This window comes from Crocodylus porosus, unplaced genomic scaffold, assembly GCF_001723895.1.
Source record: "Crocodylus porosus isolate Cpor-Errol unplaced genomic scaffold, CroPor_comp1, whole genome shotgun sequence".
Taxonomy (NCBI): Eukaryota; Metazoa; Chordata; order Crocodylia; family Crocodylidae; genus Crocodylus; species Crocodylus porosus.
In genome coordinates, this window is record NW_017728911.1 from 25,458,520 (window position 1) to 25,472,688 (window position 14,169).

Genomic DNA, 14,169 nt, shown 5'->3' on the forward strand with positions numbered 1-14,169 from the left:
TTTAAAGAAAATGGGTTAACACTGGCCATTCATTTAGATAAAACTGTGAAAAGTATAACTGTTTTTTTTAAGGCATTTTTCATTGCTAATGTGAAATCAATGTTAGTTGTGTAGTGTCTGGTGTTTTAAATATGTATTTTAAATTTAAAGTTCTGTGGTTTCTGTATGTTTCAGATTCACTGTCTGATCCATAATATTTTGTATGATTAATATATATTTTTGTGGAGAGGTTAATGAATTATTTAAAACAGGAAGTGTTGTGGATTTACCTATGTATCTTGGGGTGTAGGTACTAGTTACTTAGGCTTTCCTTTGATTTACAGGCTTCTGCTCCATCTACTCTGAGATTGACTTCCTTTACAATGCTTTTGTTACCCTTGATGAATTGGTTTAGGTGTGATATTGCTGCATTTGCTGATTCCATCTTTTATAACTGATGTAGTTTTTTCATTATTTTTTCCTGAGTCACTACAGTTGTAAAATTTAAAAAGTTTAACCTAGCTAGATGAGATGAGCTAAATGAGATGAACCCAATCAGTTCCCCAGTTTTTCTGGCGAACTAGGGAAAATGTGGATAGTGAAGGGACAGGATGGACTGAGTAAGGCTGAGAAAAATCTAGAGGGGAGCCCAACACACAGAGTCCTTTTAGTTTTGTAGAATGGGTGATATGTATTCAGCAGGAAGATTCTTGAGGTCTGTTTTTAGTATTTATTGTCTTTTGTTACAGAGCAGTTCTTAAATGGATTTTTTCTGCTTAGAGTAGGAGATAAGTACCATGGAACTTCAAAAACCATTTTCATCCTCCCTTCAGATTTTGCTGTGATTTTTATGTTCAAAATGGTTAGCAGTAGGACAGTAGGTTCTTAGAGGAGCAACTCTATTTTGGGGCATTATATAGCTCCAAGTATTAAGCTCATAAAACAATGGTATTTAATAAGCACACTTAGCCTTCTAAACTAGTAGCCAACCTCTGGAAAACATTGCTATATCGATTAATAAGGCACTGTTTGTGGACAGATGGCAACAGTGCATAGGGCAGCCCCAATTGGCTGACCTAGGCTGCCCATGGTCAGCCTGTGTTTCCCTGCAGGACAATGTGGGGATTGTGAACAGGATGCATTCTGCTGCCTGCTGGAGCAGCAGAGTCCAGTGAGCAGCACACTGTTTTCCTGAAGGGGGTGGGGGGGAAGCTGGAGGACTATATTCTCTGCTGAGAGAAGCCACAGCATGTACAGACATTCACTGTCCCAGCAGGAAGTCTTCTGGGAGTGATTTAACACTGGTTGTCCCAGGGTATGATTGTCCTGGAGCAGCTATTTTCACTCTGGCAGAAAAAGTCTGAACATATGTATGCTCTTGATTTCTTCTCCCAAGGCAAACTGAATGTCTGTGAGGCTTTACAATCTCAGGAAAACTGAACGTCTGTGTAAGGCCCTAGAATCCTCAAAACATGTACTAGAAAAATCAGGTCATTTCAATCACTTCAGGAAATGAACTGATTTCTTACTCCATTTTTTTGGTACTTCCAGCTTGGTAAAGGGTAGAAAGGAAACCTGAAATTTATGGCATGATAATGTTATTGATTCTATATGTTTTTGTACAAATGTCTGGATAGAGACAAATGTATATTTGTAGCTGCTTAAAGGTTAGGGACAGAAGTTACACACAAACTGGTTTAAGTGATCAGAAACTGGTTTAAACCTGTAACAGAATAGAAGTTCAGTGCACATAAACAAGTTTCAAAATGGCTGAAACTGGTTTAAGATAAACTTTGTTGAATATAGTATCAAACTTAACTCATTTAGGTCAAACCAGTTTATGAAACGTCTGTCTCAGACCCTTTCCTGGTTCAAGTTAAATCAGAGTCCCCCAGCATTTTGCAGCCCTGGGCTGGGCTGTGTTCTGTGCTCCAGAGGGCAGAGCTGGCCCTGTCCTGCTACTTCCTAGCTGGAGCAGTGAGGGCGGACTCACTGCTCCCCACTCCCCAGGCAAGCCCCTGCTGGGGTCTGGGGCCAGGGTAGGGAGTTAAACTTCCCTTCCCCCAAGTACAGCGCTGTCCTGCTCCCCTTACTTAGTGCTGGCTGTGAGTGTAGACTATAAATCCCAGAGACACCTGAAAGCAGAAAGAGGAAGGGATGAGAAACCCTGCAGAGTCTTGCTGCTGTGATTCTGGACTGCAAATCCTAGCGACCTCAGGGACAGCAGGAAGAGGAAGTGAACACAGCCTGCGCTGGCTACGTGCTAGAGAGCTGTGCTCTGGTGCCCCCCGGCTTCTGGTTTGAGCCACTGCAGGCATGTGCCTGCATTTCCTGAATCAAAAGTGAATGTTTGTTTATTTGCTTATTGGTTCAATCTTTGCAGCTTAGATTAACCTGCAAAGACTGAATCAATTTAGCCTCAGGCATTTTGACTGTGTACTTAGCCTGTAAGGAAGGGGGACCTGGAAAGCTGTTGGCTGTTATGTCTGCATGATCCTACAAGTATAGAAAACCACTCCAGTTTTAACCCTGCTTCACCCAGGTCACTGTTAAAGTGATTTATGTTGTTATTGCACCAGGCTTATGGCAAGGTACTAATTATAACACACCTGAGCAACAGCTTTCCATCCCATTTTGAAGCTAGTGCATATGCTTGCCCCTACTATCAATAATAGTTCTGATTCTATTTCCTTATAAAATCAGCCATAAACAATGTGTGCCCCTGGCATCTGGGGGTTGCACAGCTGCGCTGGTGGCAGCCGGAGTGTGGTGGCAGGAGCGCAGCGGCAATAAGCATGGCTCTCCCACAGACACCACTGGCGCTGTCAGCAGCAGGGGGGTGGTGACCAGCTGCAGGAACCGCCAGCAGTGTCGGCAGCAGCTAGCAGACTGCCCACAGGCACCACTGACAGTGTTGGCAGTGCCTTTTCGTAGGCGATGCACTGCCACACTTAGGGGGTGCACGTGCACCCCCTATGTGTCGCCCCTGAAGTAAACAACAAAACACCCATTGACTTCAGTGACCATAAGCTTGGGGGCAGTATTTTGCTACACTTAATAGATTCCAAAAGAATAAAAAGTGGCCTTATTTTTCATGTGCTTGTTTACTGTAGGTGGGAACATAATCCTTGGACTGCATGTTCTGTTTCCTGTGGAGGTGGAATTCAGAGGAGAAGCTTTGTTTGTGTGGAAGAGACCATACATGGAGAGATATTACAGGTTGAGGAGTGGAAATGCATGTATGCCCCCAAACCTAAGGTCATTCAAACATGCAACCTATTTGATTGCCCCAAGTGGGTAGCTATGGAATGGTCTCAGGTAAGTTGAAAAGTAACTTGGACCTATTTTTAAGGCGTCTTCTAATTTTGTGAAACAATACATATAATCATAAACTCAGTTACCGGAAAAAAAAAATCAGAGACACATTTGTAACCATGAAGTTAGATATATGTGTATAGTAAAATGCATGGTTGGTTATTTGCATGTGCAGAGTTGCCCCTAAAGTTTTATATGGATAAAAAATTAGAACCAGAGCTGACACTCTTTTGAAAATTAGGTTTTTTGTCTCCTGCTTCTTGATAGATATAATCCTTCACTACAGTTAATAACCAAAGCATGGCTGTCTTGGGACTGAGGGGTATCTGCAAGTTTGATTTTCCAGCCTTCGTCTTACTTTTTATTATAATAACAAGAATACAGAGCCAATTTATCTTGGCTCTAGTTATCTGATATGGTCATATAGCTCAATACTTCTATGTTTCATTAGTTTATCCAAATGAAATTACTGAAATACTGTGAGAGGAACAATTTTCATGGTGTTTCTGACCTCACCTTAAAACTAAAATTATGAAACAATGTGAGAGGGTCTATTATATCTAGATTTCCAATTCCATTTCAGATTGTAGTCATGTAGATAAGCCTTGTAGAATCCAGGGTGGCTTCCTTTCTCCCTAGTCTTTGATGTTGGTGCATCATTCACCTTTATTAGTAATATCTCATTTGCTTACATAGTGAGATAGTTGTATTGTCTCTCTTAGTGCACAGTGACATGTGGCCAAGGGTTACGTTACCGAGTAGTATTGTGTATTGACCATCGTGGACAGCACGTCGGCGGCTGTAATCCACAACTTAAACTGCACATAAAAGAAGAGTGTATTGTGCCAATACCATGTTACAAGCCAAGAGGTAACTGGAATTTTGTCAGAGTCTGTTATTGTTTTACATTTTTGTTAACGGAATTAAAAAGTCCCTGGTAGCCTCTTCCAGAAATGCCAGAAGCTGGAATTTACTAGGACTCATTCCAATCTTGTCAAAAGGAAATGCTGTAGTTATTAGTGCTAAGAAAGGTGTCCTGCTGATATTTCTTGCTGATAACATAGATACAGAATAATGAAAATAGCAACCTAATTAAATTAAAATATGTAATTTAGTTAAACTGGAAAATCTAGAAGCAGTACGTTAAGAGCTGGGGGAATTGTTCAACGACCAATAATGTATTTTGAAAGCTTGTGGTATGTATAACCAGGGCCCTTCTTTCCTTGTTTCCTCAGGAATTGCAGTGAAATTCTCAATTCACCACAGAAATTCCTGAATAGCAGCCATACTGATTTCCTTCCCTTCTCTCTTTCCACTTTTTGTTTTTAAAAAAATACCCTTAATGACATGGGTTACAAAATGTATTTTTAAAAGAATGAATGAAGGGATAAACTATAGATGAATGGAAGAAAAAAGGAAAAAAGCAAAAGGAAAGAAATTAAAAGCTTTACCTCCTATTCTATTCTTGTCTCATCTATATTAGAAGTAGATATTCTTCTCTGTCCCTCTGAAACTTGCAGTTGGAGATGCTCATTGCCTTTTCATTTGAAAGGTTTTACTGGGATTATTCACAGCTCACCATTATCATTTGAACAGTAAAAATGAAAGTCAGATGTAGATAAGTGCTACTGAAATCCAATGAGTCGCTTAAAGGATGTTTTGAGGTTTCAGGAAGTTCCTGAGGTATATTGCCATCCAGAATGCAATGCCACAGAATCTCTAGAACCTAGAGCAGATGTTGGCCCTGATATATTCTGGAATTTTAGGAGATCTACATAGAATAGGAGGGGTAGAGTCTCAGCTGGCGTAAACCATCGTAGCTTCATTAATATAAGTGGAGCTATGCTGCTGACAATCTGGCTCAAGGAAAAGAGCTCTCTACAAAGGTACTGTATGTCTACACAGAACAAGAGGAGCTTAGATACACTTCTTTGCAATGTGATTTTTTTAAGTAAATTGAGAGGATTAAATAGCTAAGGTACTCAGTAAATGCTGTGTTTGACAACCAGCTCTTTAGTGCAAATCCATCTTATATGCACAATAAAATGAACACATTTATTAGGATGGTGAACCTTTTCACTCCTCTTCAAGTCCTTTACGGGGAGTTGGTAATATCAGCCTGTTCCCTCAGAAGGTGGGTATCTTGAAGGCCCAAAACTGTACATGGTAGTCCAGGTGAGGCTTCACCAGTGCTAAACAGAGTGGAGAATCACTTCTTCTGATTTGCAAGTGACACTGCTGTTGATACAACCCAGAGACAAAATAAAACATTGCCAAGATTGCCCTTGGCGTAGCTTGCACGCCACTTGATGAGAAACCTCTACTTATCGTATGATGTTTTAAATTCTCATAAGTTTGATGGAATGAATTATTATATATTTCTCCCTACCAGAAAAAAATCCTGTAGAGGCTAAACTACCATGGTTAAAACAAGCACAAGAAATGGAGGAGACCAGAACCATATCAGAAGAGCCAACGTAAGTTCTTTGTCTCTTGGGTGGGAGAAAATGGCTTGAAAGTCTTATTGTCTTTCAAATTTATCTAGTATTTGACCCTCTTACCTTGGTTTTGGACAGTTATTCCTAGTCTTACACCTCAACAGCCCAGATGTGTCCTGAGTCATACAGAATATGTGGACTGGGCCAGTGGCTCTGTTAATATGCTCTTATATCAATGGAGCCATGCCAAAGGGCTTCAATTAAGCCTTAAGACAGCTATTGTGGGAGAATCCTCAGCTGATATAAAGCAAATGTAGTGTATTTTCTGCCACTGCTTCTCTTTTTCTCTGTGATGTAGAGGAGCATTTTCAGGGGAAGATTAAGAGCTAGAGTGTGTAGAGAAAGGGAAAAATGCACGTCCCCCATACGTGCACCCTCCCCCCCAAAAAATATATTGATCGATCAATCTATATCCCACACCAGCCTAATAAATTTGGGAGAATTGTTTTAAAGTAACTCAAAAGATGTTATCCAGGTTGCGCTCCTTATATCCACTCTCCTATTGGGAGTTCATATCTCTGTTAAAAAAAACCCAGCATCTGCAGAATAACTTCTACATAGAGTGTTAGTGGGCACTGCTTAACTATTTTCTATATATCATATATAATAAGTATGTAAGAGAGGGAAAGAGAGCTTGCATATCTAAATCTCATATATAAACTCTTCAAGGTTTCAAAGGTTTCATAGACATTAGGGCTGGAAGGGATCTAGGAAGATCATCGAGTCCAGCCCCCTGCCCCAGGGACAGGAAGTTAGGAAGGTTCATAGGATCCCAGCAAGATAAACATCCAAATTTCTCTTGAAGGCGTTCAAAGTAGGTGCTTGAACCACCTCCGCTGGCAGACTGTTCCAGACCTTGGGGGCTCGGACAGTAAAGAAGTTCTTCCTTATGTCCAGCCTGAAAAGGACTTGCAGGAGAATGAGACTGTTCAACCTTGTCATCCCTTGGGGCGCTCTGGTGAACAAACGTTCCCCCAGATCCTGGTGAGTACCCCTGATAAACTTATAGGTGGCCATCAGATCACCCCTGAGCCTGCGCTTTTCCAGGCTAAAGAGTCCCATAGCTCAGCCTATCATCACAAGGTCTGGTTTTCTGACCTCTGATCATGCACATGGCTCTTCTCTCGACTTTCTCAAGTTTCTCCACATCCTTTTTGAATTGTGGAACCCATAACTGGACACAGTACTCCAGCTGTGGCCTCACTAAGGCCGAGTACAATGGGAGAATGATGTCCTGGGATTTGCTTGAGAAGCATCTATGGATGCAAGCCAGCGTTTTGCTTGCTTTACTAGCAGCAACATGACATCAAAGGCTCATATTCATCTTGTGGTCAATCATGCCCCCAAGTCCCTTTCATCTGTAGTGTTAGCCAACGTAGCACTGCCGAGCCTATAAGCATGCTGCAGGTTTTTCTTCCCAAGGTGGAGAACCTTGCATTTTTCGGTGTTAAACACCATCAGGTTCTTATCCATCCATTTCCTAAGCCTATCAAGGTCAGCCTGGATCTCCCTCCTGTCTTCAGGTGTGGATGCTTTACCCCAAAGTTTGGTATCATCGGTAAACTTGGCCAGTCCGCGTCTAACTCCAATGTTCGCATCATTAATGAAGATGTTGAAAAATATAGGCTCCGAGGACAGAGCCTTGAAGGACCTCACTGGTCACAGCGCACCATGATGATTGACTTCCATCAACCACCACCCTCTGGGCCCGACCAAGGAGCCAATTCCCCAGCCAGCGGATCGTAGTGGACCCAAGGCTGCAGTTGGTGATCATGGGTTACCAGATCGAAGGTTTTTTTAAAGTCAAGATATACGACAATCTCCTCTCCCTTGTCCAGGTGATAGGTCACCTGGTCATAAAAGGAAATAAGATTGGTCAAGCAAGACCTACCCACAACAAACCCATGCTTGGTATCCCTCAGGATGTTGCCATCAGCCAGTCTATTAATGGTCTCTTTGATAATCTTTTCCAAGACCTTCCTGAGGTTGGACTGGTGGGCTTGTAGTTTGCCAGATCCACTTTCCTCACTTCCTTGAAGATAGGCACCACATTGGCCTTCTTCCAGTCTTCGGGTACTACACCAGAGCACCAGGAGCTCTCAAAGATCCATGCCAGGGGCTGAGCTATGATGCTAGCCAGCTCCTTGAATACCCTGGGGTGTAGGCTCTCAGGGCCAGCTGACTTGAAGGTGTCCAGCCTCTCAAGTTGTTCCTTCACGAGGTCAGCATTGATGGAGGGTAAGGAATCTCCCTCATCCGGGCTTTCCTGTCCCGTAATGGGCAGGGGCGTCCCATGCCCTGGTGAAAGACCAATGTAAAGTACCCATTTAGCAAGTTGTTTTTTTCCTGGGCATCAGTTGTCAGCTGTCCCATCTGGTTTAGCAGGGATCCAATGTTGTCCTTGCTTTTCCTCCGGCTTCCCACATATCTAAAGAAGGACTTTTTATTGTCCTTGATACATGTAGCTAGTTGGAGTTCCATCGCAGCCTTGGCTTTCCTGGTTTGCTCCCTGCAGGCCCAGACCAGTGCAGAGTATTCCTCCTAGGTGGTGGATCCCATCCTCCATCCTTTGTAGGTCTTTCTTTTTAGGCGCAGGAGGTCTGCTAATTCCCTGCAGAGCCAAGGGGGCTGCTGCGCCCTTTTGCTGCCTTTCCTCTGAGATGGAAGAGACTTTGCACATCTTGGATTGCTCTCTTGAGGAGCAACCACTCTTCCTGAACTCCCCTCCCCTTTGGGTCATGGTCCGTTAGGGCCTCACCGACAAGCCTTCTGAACTTGTCAAAGTCAGCTTTCCTGAAGTCAAGGACTTCTGTATTGCTGACTATCTTGCCAGCTTTACGGTGGATGGTGAAGGTGATCATCTAATGGTTGCTGTCACCAAGCTTCCCTTCGATTGTTAGGTCGCTGATTAGGTTGTCCCCAGTTGTCAGTACCAGGTCAAGCAGTGCTTTACCTCTCATTGGCCTGTAGACTTCTTGTGTCAGATAGAGCTCATCCACGTACATGAGGAAGCTTTGCGACCGTTTGGATTTGGCCGAGCGCTCTTCCCACGAGATGTCTGGGTAGTTGAAGTCTCCCATGACAACCATGGACTGGGATGATGTGGCCTCAGCTAATTCCCTGGTGGACTCCTGGTCAAGCTCTTGATTCTGGGTGGGAGGTCTGTAGTAGACTCTCACCATTGTGTTCCCTGTGTCATGTTCCCCATGGATTTTAATTCAGAGGGTCTCCAGTCATCCACCATGGGTGCCAATGTCAGCTTGCAGGGACGCTTAGCTCTCCTTGATGTAGAGCGCTACACCCCCTCCCCTTTTATCCACTTGCTCTTTTCTGTACAAGGTATAGCTGTCTATACCCGTGGTCCAGTCATGGGTGGAGTCCCACCAGGTCTCTGTTATCCCTATGACATTGTAATTATTTGTGTTAAGCAGGAGAACAAGTTCCTCCTGCTTATTCCCCAAGCTCCTGGTATTTGTGTACAGGGAGGCAAATGTCCTCTTGGGGGCTCTTGCCTTGCCCACAGATTGTACCAGGGCTGGGGCAAGGGTGGGCTCCCTTAAATGCCTTGGCCTGCTGGCTTTGCAGGGATTGCTTAGTGGGCCAGCAGTGGCAGTAGTCCCCCATCCCCTGGCGGGCTTAGTTTAAAGCCTGGTGGAGCAGTTCAGGCAGACTGCCTGAGAAGAGCCTCCTTCCCAGCGGAGAGATGTGGAGGCCATCTCTTCCCAGCAGCTCGCTGCCTCTCGCACCAAAGAGTGGATTGTGGTCATGGAAGCCGAAGCCTTCCTGATGACACCAGTGCCACAGTCTTTGGTTCACTACATCGATCCTCCTCTCCCTCCTCAGCCCATAGCCTGAAACCAAGAGGATCAAGGAAAACACCACCTGCGCCCTCAACCCCTTTAGCCCCTTTAGCCCCTGTAGCACCTCATGACCCGGCTGGGAGCGCTCTGAGCCATGTCATTTGTGTCCACATGGGTAAGGAGCATAGAGTAGTGGTCAGTGGACCAGAGGAGCTCAGGGATCCTCTCCACATTGTCTTAGATACGGGCTCCCAGGAAGCAGCAGACTTCCTGGGCTAAGGGGCCAGGGTGGCAGATTACTCCCTCAGTCCCCCTCCTGGGGGTGGTAGCTACAGTTGAGCCTGGGATACCTGCAGGAGCTGGCAGCTTGGCAGGCTCTGCTGGGGCTGCAAGAGGTTCATACTTGTTGCAAAGCTCCAGTGGGGCAAGGACCTTGGTGTAGCAGGCCTTGGGACCCTTGACCACCTTGATCCATCCCCTTGGCTGGCCAGAATGGGAGGTCCTGGAGTTCTCCCTTGTTGTGGAAAGACACCTTGGTCTACTCTCTGCCTCCAGGGGGTGAAGGGCCTGGCAGTAGGAGTCTGTCTCCCGCTCACCATCCCTGATGGCACGCAGTCTCTGGACTGTGGCCTGGAGCTCCTCCAGCTGGTGTGCCAGAGACTCCAAAAGGGAGCAGACCTCACAAGGGAAGGTGGCTGTGCTCCCGGACCCCAGAGCCTAAAAAAGTGACAGGCAGCCCCCACAGCCAAGAGCCAGGGGCTCCATCTGCGTGGAGCCCGGAATCATGGGCTCCGTCTAGGTGGAGGCCTCTGAGGCACCAGAGTGGGGGGCTGCAGACCCTGAGGGGACCCTCAGGTTGTGGCACATGCCCATCTGCATGATGCCGCTGGGAGGCTGGCTGCAGCTGGAACTGCCTTCCCTAGGGCACACAGGCAGGGTCTTGGGCCGTCCCGCACACCCTCCTGCACAAACTCCGCGCTTATTCATGTGCCGGGCAGACAAGTGCGCCTGTTTGTGCGGCCTGTTCGCAAGGCTCCGTTCGCGTGGCTCCTTGGGGGGCTGGGTGAAGTAGGAGCAGGGGCAGGGGGAGACCCTCCTCAGCCCCACTCAGCTGCCTCCTCTCCACTGCCTGGGTGTTAACCCCCCCCCATCATAGGCTCTGCTTACCTCCTGCTGTGCTGGGTGTCGGCAGGGTGCTCTGCCGCTGCTGGGGGTTGCTGGGGGGTTCAGGGAGTGGAGGCACAGTGGGCTTGCACCTATGCATCTCTCACTGCTCCCAGAGCCTGACTGGGTTTTTTTGCTTTGGCGGGCCCTTTTAAACTGCATGTAGGCACAGCGAGCCCGCTGTTGGAACTACACTGCTCCCAGGCTAGGGGGGACCCTACCCAGGATTTGGGGGACCCTGCCCCACCAGAGAGGCACCTACTCTCTCCCTGTGGGGCTGAGCCAAGTAGGAGCCGGGGTGAGACCCTCCTCAGCCCCACTCACCCGCCTTTTCTCCGCTGCCTGGGAGTTAACCCCCTCCCACTACGGGCCCTGCTTACCTCCAGCTGTCCTTTGTGGCTTGCCCTTTCAAGGAGCTGTTTGGGGCTGAGGGAGCAGAGGTAGGGTATTTGAAGGCTGAGGGCATCACGTGTATTTGTGCATGTACATGCACATGGCCAGCATGCAGCCAGGAAGGGTGGTGGGAGCATCCCTGGCAGCTAGATGCAGGTAAGTTTGTGGGGACAGGGATTGGAGGGTCTGGGCTTGGGGAGTGTCTGGGGGCTGTGGGGAGGAAGGGAGAGCAGGTGTGGCAGGGGTGTGTGGAGGGGATGGATGTGTGAGCGAGGTAGGTGCCTGCTGGCACTGGGGGAACCTGTCCAGGTGCTGGGGTTGCAGCAGGGTGGGAGAGGCAGGGGAGGCCCCTGCCCCTTCAGTGAGGGAAGGGAGCAGGGAGGTCCCTTCAGGGGCAGCAGGGAACTGTGTGGCTAAGCCGGTGCTCTCAGGGGGGGGGCAGCTGGGGGATGCTGCCGGGCTGGGGGGAGCAAAGGGCTGCAGATCGGGAGTGAGGGGCACTGGCAGGGCTGGGGGAAGTAGAGGGGTTCCAGGTTGGGGGTGAGGGGTAGCAGCAGGGACAGGGGCGGTGGGTTGGGAGTGGGGGGCACCAGCTTTGTCTGGGGGATGGGGTACTGTGGGTCAGGAGGGAGGAGCAGCAGCACAGCGGTGGGAAGGGTGCTGTGACTTGAGACTGAGAGGCAGGGGCAGGGCATGGGCATATCACTGCTCCCCCCACCCCCCGACAAGTGTCCTCTTTTTTGGTAGCCCTAGTTTCCTAGATGTGTCACAGTAGGTTGTGGTTGTCCAGTTTCTGCTCTGATTTATTGTAATGTGCAACTGAAGTGACTCTTATGAGCTCAATGGAGTTATTCCAGATTCACTCCATTGTACCTGTCAGTTGGCTTTTATTTTTTTCATCTGTCTAGTTATGAGCAATAAAGCACTTCACACCTTCACCACACAGACAAAATTTCTTGCCAAGCAGGTGTTCCTTGCACAATTTTGCTGGCTGCCCTTATAAACTTTTCACTGACTAGCACCTGTGGTCAAGTGTCAGTCTACTTATGAATGGCTTTCTTGATCTCTAAATTAGTATCCCTGAATGCAAGCAGGATAGGAGAGATGATGTCTCAGTGTGAAATATTTTTGTTGAGAATAATGCCAGTTGAATGAGCCTGTTGAGTGTCTGCCTTTGTAAATGAAAGGATGTGAAATCCATCTCTAAAGAAGATTCAGCCTGAATTGATAATGAAATATTTTTGGCCATAGGAAATCAACTGTGGTGTGTGTTCCAGTGGAAAAGATGGGCAATTTACTCTGTAGGTCCTTAGGTATCTTCCAGTGGCATCCCAACAGAGCAATGAAAGATAAGCTACGGGGGAAAAGGCATCCCAGTCTGAGTGTTTGCATACATGAACACTGGAACCAGAAGCTCTTTAGTTGGGATCATTTTTATCCTCAACTGACAAATAAACCAGATACATGTAACCACCTTAAAATGGCTGATCTACTACCCTGATCCTGTAACTTTCAAGTCCCACTGTGAAGGTAGCCATGTGTCTGGCTGGGGTTTCATTGCATGTCCTGTCAAAACTCCTGTTTGCTGCATTTGCTTCTCCTCCCTGAGCTTATTTTTGTTCCCACCCTGGAGACCTAACTCTCACTGTTTTTTAGTCATGACCTTACTGTTCTTGAACCACAAACTTTTTCAGTCATTCTAAAAGGCTCCTCCAGGCATGTACCATGGTCCTTCACTGACACCTTTTTCCCCAGCTATCAAATTTTGGGCACTTTGTTATTCCCTGCGACCAAGTGTACTGTTCATCTCCTGCTATTACCCTGGGACTGAGCCTGCTCTTACCTTATCTTCTGAGGAGGCTGGCTGGTAAGAACAAGGAGCAACAGTCTCAAGTTGCAGCAAGAGAATTTGAGGATAGATCAGGAGCGGGCAATGGTTTCAGGCGGAGGGTTGCTTACCGAGTTTTGGCAAGCTGTCAAGGGCCACATGGGTAGCTCGGCCCCTTGACAGGGGCCCCGTCCCCTAGTCACCATCTTGGGACCAGAAGTCCCTCCCTCTAACCCCCTACCCTTTGCCACCAGAAGTCCCTCCCCTTGCTCCCAGAAATGCTCCTTTCAGTAAGGGGTTTTGCCAGCTCTGGCCTACCCCCTACTTCCCCCAGCCTGGCAGAGGAAGCAGCGTGACCACGTAGGCGAGCTCCCCAGGGTAATTGTCTCTGATATGTCCTCCATAGGAGGTCTATATTGAGCAGATTCTTTTTGGTATTGGGTGGTGGAACCAGAGCGTGCTCCATCCACTCCATGCATTGACCTGGTATTGCAGTGCTTCCAGGACTGGTGCAAAAAAACAGGAAAAAAAAAAAAAAAAAAGTTTTGCCAGCTCTGAACCAGAAAAATACCAAATTTTATTCTAAAAAATGAACGTGTACAACATTCATTAATTAGATTTCAAAAAATATTTTTGTCCTGATTTACATGTGTTTGTGTAGTGAACACAGAGGTGATTGCACAACAGCTTAAAATGAAGTCTTACTCTTGTATACTGTGGGGGGTATAGGAGTGGGTATAGATTTGTGGGGGGCTGTTTGGGTATGTGGGGGAAGGTGGATAGGTGTAGGGTGAGGGAGCATGTGGGTGTGTGTGTGGATATGTGGGGGTGGTTGGGTATGGGGTTTGTAGGGTGCTGTATGGGGAGGGAAGGTGGCTGGGGTGTGTGTATGTGGGTCTGCATGTATGGCAGTGCAAGGGGGGTTGTGGGTGCATGTGTATAGTGGGGAGTGCTTGTGGGACTCGCCCTTTGACAGCAGTGAGGAGCAGATAAATATTAAACTTTTAAACTTTTTAGGTGCCCTGCGGGCCAGTCAGAATGGCCTGGTGGGCTGAATGGGTCTCACAGGCCATATTTTGCTCACCCCTGGGTTAGATATTAGGAAGAATTTTCTCACTAGGAGGCCAGTAAAATACTAGAACAGGTTACCCAGAGAGGTTGTGGACTCTCCATCCTTGGAGGTTTTTAAGAC

General features: G+C 47.0%; 1 protein-coding gene across 2 annotated transcripts in view; it reads left to right on the forward strand.

Moving 5' to 3' along the window:
• The window catches only part of ADAMTSL3 (ADAMTS like 3), a 341,341-nt gene that overhangs the window by 253,723 nt on the left and 73,449 nt on the right, over positions 1-14,169 (forward strand). For both annotated transcript variants that reach the window (XM_019533694.1, XM_019533695.1), the window contains exons 12-14: positions 3,093-3,297; positions 4,017-4,164; positions 5,687-5,771. In XM_019533694.1, the coding sequence (XP_019389239.1) occupies positions 3,093-3,297; positions 4,017-4,164; positions 5,687-5,771 (438 nt within the window). The remainder of the gene's footprint in view (positions 1-3,092; positions 3,298-4,016; positions 4,165-5,686; positions 5,772-14,169) is intronic.